This window comes from Oreochromis aureus, linkage group 6 (genome assembly GCF_013358895.1).
Source record: "Oreochromis aureus strain Israel breed Guangdong linkage group 6, ZZ_aureus, whole genome shotgun sequence".
In the NCBI taxonomy this organism is placed as follows: Eukaryota; Metazoa; Chordata; class Actinopteri; order Cichliformes; family Cichlidae; genus Oreochromis; species Oreochromis aureus.
This window is the reverse complement of record NC_052947.1, coordinates 15826414-15848261: the sequence shown is the minus strand read 5'-3', so window position 1 is coordinate 15848261 and position 21848 is coordinate 15826414. Positions and strand designations below refer to the sequence as shown.

Here is a 21848-nt window from a genome sequence, read left to right as displayed (position 1 = left end):
TGCATGGCTATAGCATTACAGCTCATAATCAAAATCGTTTATGTTGATCTTAGCGTGAAAGTAAACCCAAATAAAGAAACAGATCGCATCCCATTTAAAACATTTTATTGATAAACATACAGTTACTATAAAAGACAATGAACTGTGCTCTATTCCTCTGAGAGATGAAGAAGCTGTCAGGTTTCCAGATTGAGGCGAGACAAGAGAGGATAGAACAGTTCAGATTATTCTCTGGGGAGGCAACGCTTGTGATACAGAGGCAAACGAGGAGAGATTTTAGGACACTGTGGATTACCTTAAGAAGATATTAAAACAGGGAAGCAGCAAGTAACATTATGTCATTGGTTTAGTTCACTGGAGGCGATGGAAGAGGACAGCAGGTGATTAGGAGAGGCTGATCCATTTAACATTTCTTTTTTGCTGGTATGGAACTGTGCTTTAAGTCAAATCACACACTGCATTCATATCCATACACACACACACACACACACACACACACACACACACACACACACACACACTATGTGCCAAGACCCTTAGGTCTGTGTGAGTGTGAAATACTCCTGCACACTCCACTCGCCTTCGCATTCATTACATAAGGCACTGATTCAGGTGCAGTCTGTGAGAAGAAACAATGGCTAAAACATCCTAAAGGGAAAATATTTAAAATTCAAAGAACAAGTATTATTACTTAACAACATGCATTCTCATTCCTGTAAAATGACTTATAGAGAAAAAGCAAAAACAAAATCATCAGAATGATGTACGACAAACACAAGGATAGGTAAGAAAATAACAACTCACTATCGGTCTGAGCAATACTCACAAAAACTTGTATATATATGTTACTTTTATCCATGCAAAACTGTAAACACAAAACCCAAACATAAAGGAGAAGGTATGAGTAAGGCATTATAATGGTCAAGCTACTTCAGGTTATCCAACCTGAACCCCTTTTGCATCACACTCAAGAGAGTGGAGTCACATGATCAGTGCAGAAGCAGGAGTTAATGAGTCAAGATTTGGGAGGCCGATGTGTTACAGACAGGAGTGTTCCGCTCTTGGCGTAAGATTCCTATTGAGTGTCTTGTATGGATGTGCAAATGCCTAAGCAAACTGTTTTTTTGATTACATCCATGCTACACATACTAAAAACAAGTGTATACACATGTACGGTTAAGAAGTATAGCGATAGTCCTGCAAGTCCATGTAGTTGAGACTTTTGACCCACGTGGATTCAGACTCCTCATTGTGAACATCCACGTGAGCTGTTGTGCATTCAAGGAGGAAAAAAGATGATGACTTGTAGCGTCAAGACTGTTTCAGTGTGATTCAGGGTTTTAGAATAGTTCTCCACCCAATCACTGAGGGTCCAGCTCCAAAACAGTGGTCATCATAGTGTGGTGGGCTGACCTCGGCCTGCAAACAGAAATAGACATTTATAGTCATATAATAAGTTTACACTGAAAAGGTTTGTACTATCTAAAATGTTTGGTATGTGAAATAAAGACAGAAACAATGTCTTTTTTTTCACTGCTATCTGTATATACTCATACTACAGAAGCTACTCAAACCCCTACAGACATTACAAAAATCCGATAAACAAAAAAAGATGTTAGCAGTCAAAAAGCTGAAGTCAAAATGGAGCCCACAAACCAACGGGTGACATCACACAGGCTAGGTATGTGTTTTGTATGCCATCTGTGTGGAGGACAGGATGCAGTCCGTCTGTGCTGCTTTGTGTGGGTGTGCATGTCTTCTCACCCCGAGATGCAATGTAGCACTCGTGGCAGCTCAGCATTCCCTTACGAATCCGTACGTCAGTCCCTGCAGAGGCGTCACCAAGCTGTACACCACACAGTCCACACTGCGTTTGGAAATACAGCCATTAACATTATGTACACACAGGACTGTCTTAGAAAATATAGATTCATGTTAAAAACTCTAAAGATGACAAAGATTTTTACTCCTGTTGTGTATCATTTTTTATGTGTTCTCTTCCTTAGGTATTATTGTGATAGAAACTCAACCACTTTATTATGTATACCTAACGGATTGGACCCCCTTGCGCACCCCTTATTTTTCCTTTCAGAACTGCTTCTTAAGCCATCAATTGTCATAGACTCAACGAGGTGCTGGAAACATTCATCAGAGTATCACACAGTTGCTGCAGATTTTTCAGCTGTACAAATTTTGCAAATATTTCTCTCTTTGAAAATGTCCCACCACTTTGGCAAGGTGCTCTGTTGTATTGAGATCTGGTGACTGTGGAGGCCACTTGAGTACAGTGTCGTGTTAAATGACCAGTTTGAGAGTATTTGAGCTTTGTGATTCGGTGTGTGATCCTGCTGGAAGTAGCCAAAAGAAGATGGGTACACTGTGGCCATAAAAGAATGGAGATGGTCAGCAATAATTGTCAGGTAGGCAGTGAAGATGAGATGATGCTCAGTTTGAGGTTATTTCAGCTTTGGGATATGGTGTGTTACTCTAGTCATTAAAGACTGGTACACTGTGGTCATAAAGAGATGAACATAGTCAGCAACAATACTGAGCAACAATATTCAGATAGTTTGTGATGTTGAAATGATGCTGTTGGCACTAAGGGGCTCAAAGTGTGCCAAGAAAATATCCCCCGCATCACTACACAACCCAGCAGGATAGATCCATGCTTTCATGTTGTTCACACCAGATTCTGACCTTACTATCTTAATGTTGCAGCAGATATCGAGACTCATAAAACCAGGAAACGTTTTTCCAGTTTTCTAATGTCCAATTATGACTAAAAGAGCAAATTGTGTCTAAGGTTTCTTAGCTGACAGGAGTGGCTCTGGGGTGGTCTTTTGCTTCCAATCAGACATGTTGTGCTTTCAGACATGCTCTTTTTCATACTTTGGTTGTAACAAGTGGTTATTTGAGTTAGTGTTGGCTACCAGGCCACCTTCAAAGTCACTTAAACCACATTCTTCCACATTCTGATGCTCACTTTGAACATAAGCAGGCCATCTTGACCATGTTTACACTGAGCTGCTGCCATGTGACTGGGTGAATAGGTATTTGTTTTTAGAAGCAGGTGAACAGGTGTACCTAATAAAGTGGCTGGTGAGTGTAGATATGCTCAGGTGATCTCTGCGTATCTGCTTCGATATGGAGGAAAAATAAAATCATCTAATTATTCTGCATGTGCGTGCTAACCTTGAAACAGTGTATGTGGAAAAACAGTCCCAGCGTATCTATGATCATAGCAGCGCCTTTTCCCAGAGGCTGAGAACAACCAGTGCACAGTCTCTTTCCACTAACACACCTACACAGAGAAAGAGAGCAGGGGAACAGTTAGTCAGATACAAACTCTGCTTTCCCCACATTAATGGATCTTTAATCTGCTGATCTGTGGTAATATTTCAGATATTTATTGGTGCATATGTGTGCTAGCATCATCACCTGCTGGGTGAGGGAGGCTGAGGCTTTGGAGAGGAGGACTGTTGTTGACTTGTAACAACATCATGAGATCCAGATCTGAGGTTAAAAAAAGAAAAATATTCACATACACAGCTGAAAGATATGTGCCATGCTAGCAAACACATTTCATTGCAACCCCCCCCCCAAAAAAAACAAACAAACAAACAAACAAAAGAAACAACTTAAAGCTTCTGACAATTGAATATTAACACCAGACATGTATGTATAGGTTTATAATTGGGTGTTTTTTATGTTCAGTGCATTTTAACCTACATTGTATTGTATTTTATGATTTATGAAGTTATCTCTGAATCTCTAACCCAGGATCCACTGTTCAAAGTGTTTGCTTACTATAACTAAAATAAAACACAGTCATGTAATAGTTCTAGCTGTTTGTTCTTAAAACTGTAACATCCATTTTCTAATCCCCCTTATCCAGTTCAGGGTCAGCCTATCTCAGCTGGCATGGGGCGAGATCAGGAGAGGTTGCTATTTTATCACAGGGCTGCTACCTGGAGAGAGCGAAAGTGCTAACTGCTGCTGCCCAGAATTCAATCCAATAAGTAAAACAACTGTAACTAAAATAACACAAGGGTGTAGATACATGCATATACAGCCACCTGGTGTACCTTTTAACAACCTGTCCCTGGTTCAGCTGAGTATTGCGGTCGAGAGAAGCTGTTTTCCACAATTCCTGTTTCTTGGAAGGTTCAACATCAGCCCCAGAATCTATAAAAATGAATAACATAGTATGATAAATTCTAAAGAATGCTTAAACTGTTCTCATTATAAACTTTGTCCTTTGGAGGCTAAAGTTTTTTTGATCCAACTTCTTCAGATGTTTGTGTTTTCCCTCTGCACGCTTCGTCGGTTATGTCCAGAAATGTATGTACTTCATACTCACCCTGGAAGAAATGCAGCTTTGATGCATGCTGATCTTCATTCCCTGTAGAGGTTTTTTGGCCATTGTGCTGCAGAGGAACATTTTTTCCCGTTGTGTTGTCGTTTTCTGGACCAGGTGAGGTTGCCGCTGTCTGTCCTGACACCTGGTTTAACAGGCCGGTAGGATTGAGGGGTGTGACGGTCTCCTCTAGAATGCGTCTTTCCTGGAAGAAGAAAAAAATCAAGAGAAAATGAAAAATCAAAGATGAAAAACAGGACGTGCAGAACCAGCACACATAGTTTTTTTTTTTTTTAGCTTAAAGTGAGTCTGTCTGAATGTTTGCACCTCTTCATTGTGCTTCCTCTCCTCCTCTTCCACCTCGAGCTGTGCTTTCTCCCATTCCTTCATCAGCTTCTCTTGTTCTCGCTGGTATTGCTCCTGAAGTGAAACACGTTCATGTTAGTTTCTGAATGCTCAAAAAACACACGCGTGACACACACACAACATTTACAGACGTGTCCATTACATCGCGTGCAGTCTGTTTTCTGCTAGGCATTCGTGCACATACACATCATTACACTGCAGTACCTTTAGGAGGCGCTCCTGCTCCTGTTGCCACCTTTCCAAGCGCTTACGCTCCTCATTGGGGTCCCAGACCCAGTGATTAACACGTTTAGCCAAGTTCAACATGGGGGTCTCAATCTACCCAGACCCGACCAACAACCACAGACACACACATGTATACCCACCAAAAGGACAGAAAGAGAGGAAAGGTGAGAGGACAAGTCTGACTACAGCGTGACTACAGCGACTACAGTGACCACTGGAGACGAAGGGTCAGGACAGGATCATATTAAAGAATGAAGGAGAAACAGAAAGGAGGAGCTGGAGCCGCTCAGAGATACTCACGGTCACACTGCTCTCCTCAAGTCCTTCTGTGGAACGAGACAGACGCAAGCAGAATATATTAGAGAAATGAAACGGGATGGCTACGCTGTGAAGGATTTGTTTGAAATGCAGTTTTACCCGAGACGGTGGGAGAATATTCTTCCATGCTGCTGGGTGTGGAAGATGGTTGAGTATTTTTTTCATCCTCTGGTTTCTCAAACAAGCCAGTGGTCTCAACCTGTGAATATGTGGGGTGAATATTCAACTATATTTATAAAATATCCAGTGGTAATAAAATGTCAAGAAAAACAATGAATGAAAACTAAATTAAATCTGCTGGAGTGGCTTTGCATGATTCATAGCTCTAAATACTTATTTCTCTCATACTGGGCCTTTTGCAACCCCTTCCTCAACTTTCAATAATGACCAATAAAATTTTTTAAAAGACCTTCAGAAACCGTATAGAAATATTGCTCAAGACTACTCTGATGAATTTTCTCTTTACACCCTATGCAGCTGCTATTTTACGTTAATGTAATTGTTCAATAATATGAGCTTTTTTAAACTATACTTTTGCTTTACATGCAAGATCCATCACTGGAAAAAAATGACTCTGTAGCAGAATGAAACTAAACGCACTCTATTGTATGGTATTTTTGCTAAATGGGACAAATAGGAAGCATCTTTTAACATGTCACTTGTAGCATTACCTCTTCGTCGTTTTGGGTGTCTGTATGAAGCGGCTCCACAACCTTCTGCGTGAGCTCTGTCACAATAGTTGTTGTGATGATACAGTTTCGACCTTCGATCAGGGAGCTGATGGCAGAGCCTGAAGACGGCGTTGACTTCTCTGTCTCCGAGGGCTGCTGCTCTGCAGTCTCTGCACTTTTAACAGCCTCCACAGATGGAGCATCTTTCTCCGCCTCTTCGGAGGAAACATCTTTGGTCTCCTGTGGTGAGTGCTGAGGGGAGGTAGGTGGAGTGGAAACAGTTAGCTCCTCCGTCGCCTCCCCATTCACTCGTACCAACCCATCCTTGTGAGAGGAAAGCAGACAGAGGCCATAAATAACTATAGCCAACCTATTTAGCATTTACTAAAACTGTACGAACTTTAACCCTGTAAAGCCTAAACCATGTTAATCAACTGTCAGAAAGTTCAGTTTTTTTAAACTGGAGTGCTTATTGAACCTTCTGACAAGTTTCAATTTGTATCATTTTTGCAACTTTTGATTTACAAGGCTCAAAAACCCATGTATTGAATATGACACATTTGGTGCTGCAGGGTTTAATAAATGGTTTATAAAACTTCTAATGTAGTTAAAAGCATATGAAAGGGCTAGTGTGTTAATCAAGACACATTATTCGTTAATAATAAAAAATTGCTGCTTATAATTATCTGTTTATACACAAGACTCCAATTATTGTATGACAGGAAAAGTCATAAAGTTGTTGAAACTGTTGGGGCTTTTGTGTTGTTTCTCAGTTTTGGATTATTGTTTAATATTATTGAGATTTGTTTCTGGGGTTTTTTATCAATTCTGTTCTGCTGTTTGTGAAGTTTTTGATTCTTGCGTCTATCATGCTTTTGGTCCTTGTCTTGCTTCTTTTATTGACGTCTCCTCAGTGTTCTCCTGCCTTTGCCTCCCTCAGCCATGTCTATGCGTGCACGCTTTCATCTACTTGTTTTTTGTTATGTGTCTCTTGTGTTTACCTCCTGTTTTCACATGTTGTTTCTGCCTGCTTTCTGCTCACACCTCTGTCCCTCCTGTTTGTCATTTCCTTCTGTTCACCTGTTTGTCTCTGTAGTCTGTTACCTGACTCGTTGCTGCCTCCATTCCCTTTTCCTACCTTTCAATTATTTTGGGGGGCTTGTACATTTTTCGGTTTACCTTCTCTTACTTAATAAAAAATGTATAAAGCTCAGCTTTAGTTTTCACATTTTGCTTCCCATGTCTGCTGCTGGGTCCACTTTTGTTTTCATTCTTACCGATGCTGATATTTGCTTACACTTGCATTGCAATGTCTAATCTAAGCATTAACCATTTAGCCATGCGAAGGCTTTAATTATTAATGGAACAATTTAGTGTTATTTACATGTAAACAAACGTCAGGACTACAGAGATATTTTAGCGTTGTTTTTACCTAGACTATATGGATGGGAAAATACATTTTCTATAATACATTTTACACACGATTTTAAATTTTCATTAGTGTTAAAATCTTCATAATGAATACTTCAAAAAAATAATACTAATAAAAAAGTTGTCCATGATATTTTCAGAAAATTAAGGTTAAAATTAATTAATTAATGATTATTCTAAAAGTTCTTCTCCAGTGAGAAGCTGAGATGTTATATTTTTTTCATGATGAGTATTACAAAAGGTTTTGATGAGTAAGAGGAAAACAATAAAACTTTAAAAACATTAAAAGCTACAAACAACACGGGCACCAGCTATCAGACAATCCTGATTGTTGTGAGTCATTACCTTGATAGGTTTGTGCCCAGGGAGAGCGGCCCCAGGCTGGCAGTAGGGTTTGGCTGCTAGCAGGGGGATGGGCCTGGAGGACACAGATGGTGGGGAGGGGAGAGCGTTTGCCGGCTGTGTGGGGTGAGGCTGCCCTTGCACACTCTGAGGTGAAGTGTGTTTTGTCTGAGGCTGTGGATCTTCTGTGATGGCAGCCTGTTGCGCAGTCGGAGACTGTGCATGAGGCTGTGGATCTCCTGTGATGGCAGCCTGTTGCGCAGTCGGAGACTCCATCAGTTGGGTCTGGGGTTCATTAAACTCCAGAGACTGAGGTGACACACTCTGTGAGTCTGTGACTGTGGACAGAGGACTGGTTGGACTGTTTGGTGTTAGAGGGCTGGTGGCTGATTTCTCTTGCTGATCTGCTGTGTTTGTCTCTATCTCTTCAGGTTTCATGTGCTCCTGATTTGTAACTACATGTGATTCTGGTTGGCGCAGAGGCTCTGACATCTCAGCATTATTAACAGGTGATTCTGGTTGACGCAGAGGCTCTGACATCTCAGCGTTATTAACAGGTGATTCTGGTTGGCGCAGAGGCTCTGACATCTCAGCGTTATTAACAGGTGATTCTGGTTGACGCAGAGGCTCTGACATCTCAGAGTTATTAACAGGTGATTCTGGCTTCTGCTCTTTGTCCAGCTCATTTAGTTCGGTTTTGGGTGTTGAGGTGGATCTGGGTAGTTTTAGGCTGTCCAGTACTGCATCACTGATGGTGAAGCGGAGAGCGTAGCGCTGCAAAACCAAGGCTGCCACTTCTGGAGTCGCTGCGTTTCTGTAGGCTTCACACAGCTCTGCCTCTCTGCGCTCCCTAAAAAGAGCAGCAACACAAAACATTTGTGCAAAGGTAGAAATACTGTCACGATACTAAATAAAGTATGTTTGTAAGGAAGGCAAGAAAAATGGTCTCTGTATAATCCTTACTTCTCCTCCACTATCTCTTTATAAGTCTTAATGCTCTTCCTCTTATTGCCGTCACGTCCCTCCCCCTTCATCCTCTTTTCTATTCTCTTCCTCTCCTCCTCCTTTCTGATTAGATCCTGTGACGCGCTGCGGCGGCGATTCTTCCAGCGAGCCAGGTCCTGTCACAAGTTCACATCATTAATATGTGGTTCTTATTTTTCCCAGTGCACCCTAAATGCTTCCTCACATCACTCACAACTTGCCAGTGGTCCTCATCCTCCAGAAAGTTGTTGTACTGCTCGTGCATGTGTTCATGTCGCGATTGGCTCAGCGACGGTAAGTGTCCCACCTCCTCGTCGTTAAGCATGTCACCCATACTCACACTCCTAGAAAAACGAAAGCTATAGTGTTACTTTAGATAAATCCCTAAAACACCACAGTTAATCACTTTGCCTGATTTGGCTCTGGAAAACCCCTCCAGGAAATTTAACCTGTTATTTGCATTTAGTGACATCAGCGTGTGTATAACATAGAGCCTAAAATAACACCCAAGCACTAGTCTAAAACAACACATAGTCCATGATAAAAAAAGCAGCAAAACCAGGAAAAAAAGTCTTGAAAATAAATGCAACTGCAATTTTTTTCTATAAATATACACAAACACGGAGAAAGACATGCACAACTAATAACTGTCCACTAAGAATACAAACTGCACTCCTTAATTTTCTTTGCTACTTTGATAGAAGTTAGAAATAAATGGTTGCTTAAAAATATTGCTCACAAGTTAACAACCTTTCTTTTTAAAGTCTGGATCTGGTTTCTTTTGGTTTAATGATGAATATATTATTTATACATGAAACAAAACAGATACAGCATGAGAGGAAAAATATAATAAAATCAATCTTTCTGTATATTAGTTGTGTATGTGTTGCCCGTATCTCAACACAGTAACACTAACAAAGACATGTTACTGCGTCTGCAAACTAATCATAAAGCAGCTAATAAACTGAGCAAACACAACCACAGACTGTATATAAAAGATGGCCATAGCTTCTAGGCTTAAAACCTGCACTCCTGTTAACACCAGCAGGGGGCGACTGCTGTGGATGGAAAAAGACTTCCAGTGGTACACGGTAAAATAGAAAACGGCTGTGCTTCGTTTCTTCATGACCTTTCCTGATGAATTTATGGGCTCACTTCCTGGTTTCAAGTGCGTTATGCTCCTCGGTAGACTGCGAAGTCAGATCCACTTCTTCCTCGTTGAGTACAGTTTTGAAACATCAAGATAGTGGTTGGCAAAAATGCTCACCTACAAGCATATGTGACTTACTAACTAACCATACTAACCAGTGAGTGTGGCACAGTTGCTGTGTCCATCTTTTATATACAGTCTATGAACATAGGATAAGAAACACAGTCATTCAACTTTGCAATGTGGTACAATCTGATGAAGGAGTCTATGTTGATGTGTAGTTTCATATGTAAAAGCAATCAATGGAAACAAAAAGCCTGACGATATTGATGAATTAAAATGTATCAAAGCACATTATTGTGAGCATATTTTTGGATTCTACTCATGAATTATGGCATGTGTAGTGTGTCCATATTGTTATCATGCAGGTGCTCATCCAGATTCACAGATAAACACTTACTCGGTGTCCTCAGACATAAAAGCAACACGTCGGCTCATCCTAAAACGCAGGTAAATGAGAGGAAAGAGCAGGTGAGGGTATGGGTAAGAGAGGGGTTTGCAGGCGCCCTAAATGCACACAATACTTTTCATTTAACATGTGGAATCACTAACAGAGGGAAATGTTTTGCTTTGCACATCTGAACAAAATAATAACAAATAAAACCTGCTAGAAAAACAGAGCAATGATCCCATTCATCAAATCTGGGAGGGGGAGTGATAACACATGCACAAAAAGCTTAACAGTTATCTCACATCATTGGAGGAAGCTCGTTGTCCTCCAGCCAGAAGGGTTTCTTTCGAGGCTTCACATTCACATCCTTCTTTCTCTCCTCCACCTCAGCTGTTTCCTCAACTCTCTCCTCCACTTTCTGCTTTTCCAGCCCTGACTTCACACTACAGACCTGTGCAGGAGCAGGACTGGGTGCAGGCGTGAGTGAAGGAGAAAAGAGGGGCTCAGCAGTAACTGTGGCAGAGGTAACAGGGACCATCGCACCTCCGCTTTCTTGCTTTTCCTCCTTTTCCTCACACCTCTCTCTCAGCACTGCAAACGTGGGACTGGTTGGAGCTTTGGAGGGCAGGGCCTGTGGCTCTGCTGCCACAGCAACAATGCTGCTGGAACAGCAACCCGGTGACAAGGCCAAGATTAACAGAAAATATGCTTATGGGGGAAATCAAAACTGCATCACTGAAGACTAAAGCTGATCCACTCTGGGTCTGTTACAGCCTGCTATGAGTCACTGAGCGGGGATGGTTAGACGGTGCTTAAAGAGTCGGGTCACCCAAACTACAATAAATGCTTTTCTCGTCAACTTTTCATCTGATGTACTGTAAGTTCAACTTTGCTGTTGAACCAAGAAGGTGGAGTGTGAGTTTTTAGACTGTTTCATCAGGGGGCGATGAACTAACTAAAACAGCTCACTGATTCATTCTAAAGTCACACTGTATTACACTGGATGCTCTCTGTAGTAGCTACCAAGTCTCTTGCTGTTAAAAGGGTGTTCTTCCTTCATACGGTTGCCAAGTGCTTGCTTATAGAGGATTGTTGGAGTTCTCTGCAGTTGAAAAACTGAACTGAGCAGATTATAGTGGCTCCATAATGACGTGGCTTAGTTTACATATTAACCTAAGAGGAAAAAGATCCCTGGTTTCATTCTGGAAGACACAAATCCCTTTGGGGTTGTGTTCAGAAAGGCATTACATCATTGGTGTAAAAATCTGCCAGATCAAATATGCGGAGCCACCTGCTGTTGAGGCCCCCTAAGGAACACCTGAACGCATCTTTCTTTATTGGAAATTGTACAATGATACAAATGTGATTATCAAAAAAACAACCAGACTACCAGAACAATATATTTTGAATTATTTGTAGTGATGATAATTTAACTGGATATTGAACATGGCACACAGGTAAATCTTGCTACTACATGTTATATCATCTTGTGGCCTAGCAACCACATACCAACAGGCTAAAATGACCCATTTGTTGCATTTATGCCCCTGTAACTCCTTATAAATAAAAATTTATTTTTAATTACACAACAACATCTAATTTATATCCACAAAATTTGACAATTGTGTTTTTATATATATATTATATAATATGATGTAATCATGTTGCCACCTATCAATAGGCTACGATGAGCTATTTTTAAAACATTTTGTGCGCCTGTAACACCTTGAAAAAGCATCATTTTACTTTAGTAAAACAATACTTTTGCATCACTTCACTTTATTAAGATTCTATTTATGTTCACAAAACATGAACGTGACATATTATAAGATATATGATAAATTATAATGCCATCATGTTGCATGGCAACCACCTAACAATGGACTCGAAGGATCTGAGCATTACTGGGGACCCAGAAATGGACTAATTACTATAAGTAATCACACTTTCTCAGAGTGATGACGTATAATGGTTTGCCAACAGCAAGAAAATACTAAACAGCACTGCAGCATGGGTAAGTACTAGTTTACATAAATATGCAAAGCTTTCTGGCAGTTTTATAGATTTGGAGAATTTTTATAATTGGGCATAAATGTGTTTCTCATCCCTAAAGGCAGATCTCTTCCTAAGACAGATTAAGTATTTATAGACTTTTTCAAGTTTACCTTTTTATATAATTAGGGTGACCCAACCTTTAAGAGTTTCAACCACTTCAGACTGAAACAGCAGCCGTTTATGTGATTCAGCCGTGATTCATAGCCAACAGTCCTTTACACAACAACGACAAAAGTCACGCCAAACAAAGCCTACGTTAGATGTCACGACAAAACATTCAACCACATTAGTTCAACCAAAGCACAAATGAGCCAAACCATGTGAGAAACAGAGCTGCGAGAATCCGACCACAGCAGCAAATCAAAATCAACCAATCCTTTCATATGAATGAATGAACATCACACTCCACGCTGCAGGCAGTCAGAAACACTCACAATAACAACACAGGCAAGTCGGGATCGACTGTAATTCACCCAGGAAACATGCTAATGTTAGTACTTGAAGATGTAAAGTAAACATCATTAAACCTTAATCCTTGCCAGTAAAACACTCTTTGTTAGTTGCAGTAGTTCACAAGTGCCACGATTTCTTTTCATTAAATACCTTTCACCCTCCTTTTCTGTCAGCTTAGGTCTGCTGTGGAGCTGCTTCATAGCAGACACTGGACTGATGTTATACTTCACTGATCCAGGTACAGGCAGGAACTGATTTGTTTTAGCTGTGCTTGCTTTTTGAAACGATCCCGTCCTTCGAGCCATCATATCATCTTTCTCCGGGTCAGGCACAGGCACATTTTCGCCACACTCATCCTCATTATCACCGTTTTCCCGCTCACCCTGAGACGCTGATCGGATCACTGTTGTCTCGACCTGCTGTTGAGGTGCTTCCATGGGCTGCTGGTGCTCCACTCTGTGACAAAAAGTCTTTTAACTGAAAGAACTAAAAACCAAGTTTTATGACCTCTTTTATGATGCAAACAACACCTGAGCTTGTTAGTTGCATCTGCACCCTGTTAGACACACTCCAGATCACAGCTCAGCCCACCTGACGTCCAGTTTCTTGCTCCTGTCTGCCTGCACTTTCTTCTTGTTCTGCGGAGCAGCGTCTGTGGTTACCTCCCCCTGTGTGCAGCGTTTGGAGGCAGGCAGAGGCAGGAAGCGGTTGTAAGTCACTGTAGCGGTGCTTTGTTTATGGAAAACTCCCGTCCTCCTTGCCATCATGTCGTCTTTCTGAAGATCTGGGACTCTCCCCTCTTTTTCCTCCTCATCCTCTTCTTCCTCTGTTCTCTCCTCATATTGAGCCAGGCGGGCATCAATCTCAGCGGGAGTCGGAGCAGCCTTGATGGTCCAGGGTGGAAGGTCAGCAGAGGGAGAGGTAGCTTGATTGGGGTCAGCTCCAACTACCTGGCTGTTGGAGTATTGCATAAAAGCTCAAACTACAGCAGCAAAAAACAGGTCACGTGCACCTGCAGATGACCCAGATATGGCCACAAAGCCCAGGCATCGACATGCAGAACAGCACAGCAGCAAGAGCACAGACCAGAAAAGAAAATATCAACATTCAAGATTTAGGGGGAAAAAAAAGCACACAAACGTGACAAAGGTACAAAACTAAGATATTCAAGAGGAGTTTTAGTTATTATTATTATTATCATCTTGTACATTTGTATGTTCATGGTTGACGTATTGTGACAATCTCCCCCTTGGATATTAATGGCCAGAAAAGTGCACAACATCAAGAGATGTTCACTTGATGATGAAATATAAAACACTTTAAAAGTGTTTCATATTTTCATTTTCTATTTTATTATATATCTGTATAAAAATATAATTAATTGGGACAAAAATAGGCTGAGCATCAAATTCTAGTCCCTGAATGTGAGCGAATGTTTGTTCCGGGTTTGAAGTGACCATCTCAACGTGTTCGAGACATGATGAGACATCGCTGAGACATCGCTGAGTCAACACCCTGACAAAACTGGTCAAAATTTGCTCATTAATGAAGTGAGGCCATGACTTTTCTTAATTACTAAATCATTTGGCTTTCATAAATCAGATTTAAGGATAAATCTGTGACAGGGTTTTTCCTGCATATAACAAATTCTGACAACCTCTCAGAGAGAATGTAGTCAGAGCCAAAGGAAAATCCCTCAGTTTGTATTTTTTGTTTTTGTGACTCCATTTAATTAAGCACATTTCTATTCATCACATGCTCATAAGCAACAGGAACTTTACTACATGTATGTGATAGTGCTTGTGTGCATGGTCTTCTATTAAAGGCTCATTCTGAACCAGGAAAAACCCCTACAGCTGACGTATGAGCTGCCCGGCAGATTTATCAAGCTCCGTTTGCTGCAGTATTTACTACATGCATGTGTGTGTCAGTGTGTAGGCTTTCCTTGCCCATTAAAACTACAAGCAAATCAGGACATTGCAGCAAAGACCATTCAAACTACCTATTATACAAATTCAAGTAGGAGCAATGCAACAAGTGATGCAGCACAAAAGCTTCCTTGGTGCGGTCCATACTAATGCAAGCGACTTGGCATTTGAACCACTAAGTTGCCTTCTGTTTGGCCTCGTCCATACCTGCGTTCCCGCTCTGAAAGCTGGGAGCCCAGGCCAATGGTAGGCATGGCTACGGTTGCCTTGGAAAGGAGTCGTCTAAGTAAATCCGTCTCCTCGCCTTCACTCGACATGACTGTGTCTATTGGCTGCTCGATCTCAGTCACGCCCCCAAAGGTCACAACTTTGCCGTGACCTCGTCCAGCCTTTGCTGATCCGCTGAAGGGACCTCCATAATTTTTCTCCAGGCAGGCCTGACACACGGGGCCTGGGCTAAGATCACTGTACATACAGTCTCACAAATTAAGACCCACAGCCACAAACACACACACACACACAACACCAGCAACACCACAAGCAAGGGGAAAAGAAATAATGAGCAACTACAGACAGAGGATGAGACTGTGAAAACAAAAGAAGGATTACAGGGAAATGTTGAGTCAGATAGTGAGGATGGATGCACAAAAGAGGACAAAGCATGGAATTTTATATTCAAATTACTCAAACACTCATGTTCCCCCACACACACACACACACACACACTAAGCATTTGATCTATTCTAGGTGGTCACATTTTCTGCTCACTGCTGCTCCTCTGGGAACACAAAAAAGTCTTTATCCTATCTAATGACATCAGCACAGGCGGAGAAAAACAAAGCCAAGCAGTGCTTGCAGCCAACAGTCGCCTCTTTTTTTGGTCTCACACACGGTCTCATACACACCGGCCAATTCCCTGCTCCATTTCAATGCCTGTCAAAGAAGACTGAAGAGGACTGAAGTGCACAATGATGAGGAGAACAAACAGCAGGCGAGAACACAGGGGGACAACAGAGACGAGGGAAGAAGGGAAAGTCCAGGGAGATGTAATTTAAAATTACTCTAAATATCTAACAGTAAGAGACTGTTGAGAGCGCTATAAACTTTATTTAATTTAAAGGCTTAACTAGTGACAGCTCACGTTGTTGATAATTATTTAATTGTTCGTAAATGTAAGAAATGTGACTATAATACGCAAACTACTGTCTGTTTGCTTGTTTGTCCACAAACTCCTCCTAGACCATTAGGAGTTAAGCCATCAAACTTGATATAGATACATTTTAGGCCCCTGAAGGTTTTTATCTATATCAGATACTATGATGTCATCGTGTTGTCTAGCAACCACCTAGCAAAAGGCTAAAGGGACCCTTTTTGTTCCTTGCATAATCACTGAGAAACACTACTACGCCTATTGTTTTTAAACTTTTATTAATGTGATTAAATATGTCACTTTGCCAACAGCACGAATGATCCAAATAGTGCTGTGGCACAGGTGTGTAGTAAAATTAGTGTTTGACATTTTGAGAACTATGCTAATTTGCCAGGAACAAGATCCAAAAACTGATACCACTGTGGTGTAAGGTTATCATTGTTGACCAAAACTTAAAAATTAGCGAGAATTTTTTGAAAACCTAAATCATAATAAACAAAAACATGCTTAAAAAATGAAAATAAACAGAAATGCTATTGTGCCAAAAAAAATAATATTAAGGAAATATGTCTTTAGAGGAGGCTTTGTTACATATGCTTATTGAGACTATGATGTCTACAACACGCGAGTCAAAGGTTTGTACTACAATACCTGTTCTGAACTTCTTGTCCTGACAAATCCCCTTATCAACTAAAATAATCAAAGTGACACTGAAACTAATAAAAGATAAACTGTAACAAAACAGTTTATACAATAAAAAGCTGAAGTGAAACAAAGCTACTCTGAAACAAACCAAAACTCATTCAAAAAAACAAAATTATATTAACTGTGCTCTTGTGTTTACGCTACACTGAGTCAGGAATAAAATTGGGAATCGGAAGAAATAGGTCATTTTTGAAACTCATACCTAAAAATGTAACCAATTATATCTCATTTATTATGCACAAAACAATCAAGTCTAAATCTCTGAATTTTCCTCTGGCTGCTTAACGGGCTCTACGTGTTGTTTTTTACAACAATTATTTATTCTAAAGTTATAATTTCAGGTATGTTTTTGTTATTTGGGTTTTAGATAGCTGAATATTCACTTTTCCGCCTTTTTAAATTCTATAGAAAGCATCTCATTTTCAGTTTCATTATCCTAAACCTTTTTGATAACATTTCCAATTAAAAAACCAGACATGATACTCTTCTGTGTCACACCCTTGTTACAAAACACTGTTGGAAAAATGCTGCTGGGGGTTTTAAAGTGGCTGACACAAACTGAATCTATATTGCTTCAGCTAAAAAAAGGAAATAAACACTTCTTTATATGAGAACTGCTTACTAATAAATAGTTTGCTGATCTGATCAAGACTACAATAAAGCAATAAACAAACACACCCACCCACACCACCCATTCTCTTGTCACCTTTTAAAGATCACACGCTTTGCATACAGCAGCATTTACATGCATTGTCTTGCGTGTTTGCTGAAACAGACTGTGTGTGTTTTGGGCACCTTGGTTCACTCATCCTGAGTCTCTCCCACTTCTGCATATCTGCCTGGCTCATGGAGGAAGACACAAAGCTGACCGGGCCGTCCCTGTGAGGGAGGGGCCTACTCTGAGCCCGTCTACGAGCCAGGTCGTCCTTCTGCTTATTAGGCATCGCTTTAACCTTCCCCTCGTGTCCCTCATCCTCCTCTTCCTCATGGCAAGAGGGAGAGTTTAGGAAGGGGTTGTCTCTGCGTGTAATGATGTCAGCAACCGCCTCCTTCTCACTGTCCAACCACAGAGCCAGTACAGCAGCATCACATGTCACACATCAAAGTGGAGCGCAACACATCAAACCACAAGTGACCGCAACAGGCAAAGAAACAAGAGTGAGAAGAACGTTTAGAGGTGAGCGAGAGGAAATGGAGTAAAAACAACACCACGCTTTGCTAACCTGATCTCCTTCTCCTGAAGCATTTGCTGCGAGGCTCGTCTGATGCCCTCCCAGCGCTCTCTGTCTTTATCGGTACATAAAGGAGGAGGGATGAACTGGTGCACTTTGGGTGCGATTGTGCCACGATGAGCTCGCCTGGACGCCAAGTCATCCCTCCGGACATCTGGAACTTTCCGCACCGCTGCTTCCTCTTCCCCGTCAGAGGGGGAATCCCACGCCGACTTCTGGGAGCTCAAAAAGTCGTTATCACGGCGGAGGATGATGTTCGGGGACGGTGACCTCGGTTCCTTTTCCTCCATTTCGGGAGGGCTGGGGTTAGAGACGGGGTAGTGCAGCGAGGCAGTTTCAGAGGATTGTAATGTGCGGGTTTTGATTGACATGCACCCAAACGGTTGTTAGTCCAGGTCAGTAGTCAGATGTGTCTTTATGTGTTTTAGAAACACAATGACACAACCACACAGAATTCCCGTCAACTGAAACCTCTATCACAACAAAAAGTGACATGGCTTAACTGCTCCTATATGTCTCTTCTCCATAAAACTAGCAATGACAAATCAGTTAGTTCACAGTCACACCAGACATCAGTGGGCTATCACACAAACATCCTCCTTAAAGTAGCAAGACAGTTGCAGGCAGACAGCATCACTAAGCCAAAGTTTTATCCAGAGCACCTGTTTATACCATCAGAAGTTCATGTTAGTGCATGTAAACAAAACTGTTTCTCCACCACAGCAGAGGCAGGAGTTCTCATGCCCATCCTCCCTGACCTGCTGTAGCGAACGACAGCAGGAAGAACTTTAATTCCCGCCTTCTCCAGCTTCTGCATCCTCCTCTGCTCCAACACTTCCTGGGTGACCACTTCCTCTTCCTGTTTTCCCCCATTGTTCTCAGGTGCCCAAGTGACAGTCTTGGAGGTTTTGTGGAGGAGTGTAATTTTTTTGCATTGATCTGCAGTAGCTTGTGGCTGACTGAGGAATGGGAGGAAGATTAAAAAAAGCACATTTGTGTTTTTTGTGTTTTTACCTCTTTTTTCACCTCGGTTTTTGTTTTTCCACTGTGACACTTGTATTGCTTTAGAAATCATTTAAAGCCAAATAATTTATTTTTAATATGTTGCTCATTACCTCCGCTGCTCTCTCTCTTCCGTATGTGGTTTTCGCCGTGGAGTTGGAACGTAGGAGGTGGCGTTGGTTCGGTTAGGAAGAAATTGGTTAAAGGGGACAGAACTTCTTGCTTCTTTGCTGGAAGTCCTTCTGGCCAACATGTCGTCCTTCCGCACATCTGGCTTCCTGTTGGGGGCATCAGCCTCTGAGTCGCTGCCTCGCCCTGGGCAACAAAGAGCAACAGAGCATTACAGAGAAAATAATCCTGAAGGTCGTTACTTCAAATTAGGCCTTCGATATAACACATAGAGACATACAGGACACAGTTTTCACTGACACTGAGATGCACTCTGTAGTTGACTCTAATCAGGAGAAGAGAAACTCCATTTAAATGCAGCCAATACATTTTAAAGGCCACTTCAGCTCCTCCTAGTAGCTTAAAAAAAGACTCATCAGATACATACATAGGTACAGATGTACAGATAAAGATACATAGCAGGAGTTTGCCTCCCAGACTGCAGTCTAAGATGTGGTTAATGTTGTTAAAAGGGTGTATTTCAACGCAAACCATCTTTTCCTAAACTTACCGAGCAGAGCTATTTCTCAAATCAAACTGCAACTGAAAACTGAAAATAACATCAAAGAAAGGAACGCCTTCTGCCTCAAAGCCCTGACAGCAAATATCTCCCACTAGCCCAACAGCCTTCATTCACAAAAAGTGACTGAAGGCAGTGACAATCCCCTTTGGCATGAATCCTGTTTGTCAACAAGTTCGACAGGCTCTAGATAACTAATTTGCACATTAACAACCACAATAAGTGCAGGATCAAGATAATGAGATTAGTACCAATTATTTATACCAGGTGCAAACACCCACGGATGAGATGTCATTACCCAGCTGATGCACTCAGACACAGATCACATGGTAATCCTTTGTGTAAATGTTCTTTCTAAATGTCGCCAAAGAAACGGTAACACTGTATTTTTTTATTACTTGTAACATGATGATTATAGATACTTTTAAGCATTTTATCGATTTATAGCAACATCACAAAGTCCTTTCTACTCCTACCTCCGTGACCTACAGGAAATGTAGGGAATAAGGCTATTTATGGTTTTGGGGTAGTGTTTTTCTTGTAACCCTGCTGAGCATACGGTACATTATAGTGTCGACATAAAAGACACAAACAGGATGTCTGCGATACCCCCTCCCTCCATTACACACACACACACGTGGCGTGTGACAGGCAGGATGTTAACCTCAGCCTGTGTCTTTTCACAGGTCCAAACCTCTAGAGACTGCTACTGAGACCAACAGCTGCTGCATCTGGGACCCAAAACACACACATACATGCACGCACAAACACACAGGCTGTGATATTCAGCTGTTGCCCTCAGCCAGTCTGACCGGTCGCACTATATGAAGGTTAAACAACCAGCATGCTGTCGAACAGCAGTGAGTCTAATTCTGGACGAGTGGATTTGTATTTAAAGGAATGCTGTAGTTCAGTATTTGGGTATCCACACTTTTGCAGTTTTCCTTTGAGATTCATTTGGGAGCTATGCAGGCCACCAGCTTAGCAACAAAGGCTTGACACAGTAGAAGTGGTGAGAAGCAAACACAGCTCTCTGAAAATATAAAAACAGGATCCACTTCAGAGGCATTTCATCAGAACTGACCGTCGCTGTTTCCTCGATTCACGACATCGGGAGAAGGGCTGTGCTGCGAGCGTGAGCCAAAGGAATCCAGACTGTCAAGAACAAAAGGACACATACCAGAATACATTAGAGATGATGCAACTGAAGTCACTGATGGGACACTTGTTTGAACACAAATGGAGGTCAAAAGCTGTGCAATTCAGGGTAGACCAGGGGTGTCAAACATAAGGCTTGGGGCCCAGAGTTGGCCTGGCAAAGATAAAAGCAGTGCAATGCTCTCTTCTGATACACTCTAACATCAGAACAAAAACTGTGCGCCGGATGCTTCATGGCATGGGTCCCCCCCCCCGCCCGACCCCCATTTAAAAATAAGGTGTGAACACCTGGTGGGTAGGGAACCCGTTCTTTCTCTGTGACATCGTACAGAACAAAGCGAAAAACTGTATGAATGTCGACAGCAGTCTGAAACCTGAGCAACAGCCTCACAGGGATTACTTATACATACACTGACCTTTTTATTATAAACTTTGGCCATGCCTAATATAAGCATCTGCTGATGGCAGGTGCTTATATTAGGCATTTAGGAATCGCATAATAGGTCAATTTTAAATACCCTTGTGCCTGCAACAGCAAATTATATGGCATGTTCAGGAGCGTTGACAGATGTGTCTCACCTGTCTAGGGAGTTGTCTCGAGTGTGCCGTGGTGGAGAAAGGGACTCACTCCTCTCAGAGTCCCAGCAGTCATAACCGCTGTCTCTAACACCGTGCTTCTGTGAACTGTCCCCTCCTTCTTCGCTCTCCTACATGCACATCAGGCACACAAGTAAGTAAAATTTTATTTGTATGGCACCTTTCAAGATAAAAATCACAAAATGCTTCACAGAAAAGCTAAAACATAAAAAAACCAACCAAAAGCAAGTTTAGTTTTTAGCTGTTTTTTAAAAGAGACCACTGAGTCCACAGATCTCAAGTTAATGGTATCTCAGGTTAATATGCAGTCGACTGTGTGAAGCAGGAGCAATGCATGAAGAAGCTCAGTTATGTGTGGTCAAGTCTAAGAAGCAAAAACTAGAAAAGGGTATTTTATTTAAACAGACTTGATTCAATGGAGTCCACAGATCAAGTCTGAACAATTTTTCATATCCTGTCTGCAGGTGTTGTTGTGTAACAAAAACAAACCCATCTCCTGTTTCCCATCTCGGACACCCCAACAAAGACAGGAAACTAACAGGTCCATCCCCCACACCATCTGCCCTTTCTGTACCTCGCAGTGAT

At 41.6% G+C, this 21848-nt stretch overlaps 1 protein-coding gene and 1 long non-coding RNA gene across 6 annotated transcripts in view; one reads left to right on the top strand and one right to left on the bottom strand.

The window, feature by feature from the left end:
* Positions 1–88: 88 nt before the first annotated feature.
* The window catches only part of LOC116333721 (LIM and calponin homology domains-containing protein 1-like), a 32616-nt gene continuing 10856 nt past the window's right edge, over positions 89–21848 (bottom strand). The window contains exons 7-25 of one of the 5 annotated variants that reach the window (XM_039613413.1): positions 21246–21373; positions 20593–20663; positions 18934–19135; positions 18577–18777; positions 17810–18118; positions 8909–9038; positions 8674–8831; positions 7714–8560; positions 5938–6261; positions 5366–5465; positions 5249–5274; positions 4928–5041; positions 4685–4777; positions 4361–4562; positions 4086–4185; positions 3439–3513; positions 3193–3301; positions 1765–1867; positions 89–1419 (exon numbers count right to left, since the gene is read on the bottom strand). In XM_039613413.1, coding sequence (XP_039469347.1) covers positions 1394–1419; positions 1765–1867; positions 3193–3301; positions 3439–3513; positions 4086–4185; positions 4361–4562; positions 4685–4777; positions 4928–5041; positions 5249–5274; positions 5366–5465; positions 5938–6261; positions 7714–8560; positions 8674–8831; positions 8909–9038; positions 17810–18118; positions 18577–18777; positions 18934–19135; positions 20593–20663; positions 21246–21373 — 3318 coding nt within the window. In that variant the 3' untranslated portion in view covers positions 89–1393. Of the gene's footprint in view, positions 1420–1764; positions 1868–3192; positions 3302–3438; positions 3514–4085; positions 4186–4360; positions 4563–4684; positions 4778–4927; positions 5042–5248; positions 5275–5365; positions 5466–5937; positions 6262–7713; positions 8561–8673; positions 8832–8908; positions 9039–10304; positions 10344–10597; positions 10958–12953; positions 13260–13394; positions 13758–14938; positions 16554–17809; positions 18119–18576; positions 18778–18933; positions 19136–20592; positions 20664–21245; positions 21374–21848 lie in introns of those variants that run through there. The other 4 variants (XM_039613414.1, XM_039613415.1, XM_039613416.1 and 1 more) reach the window with 4 other exon arrangements.
* LOC120440618 lies at positions 17515–21847 on the top strand. The gene is made up of 3 exons (XR_005613397.1): positions 17515–17763; positions 21254–21396; positions 21728–21847. It is a non-coding gene; the product is annotated as an uncharacterized LOC120440618 (long non-coding RNA).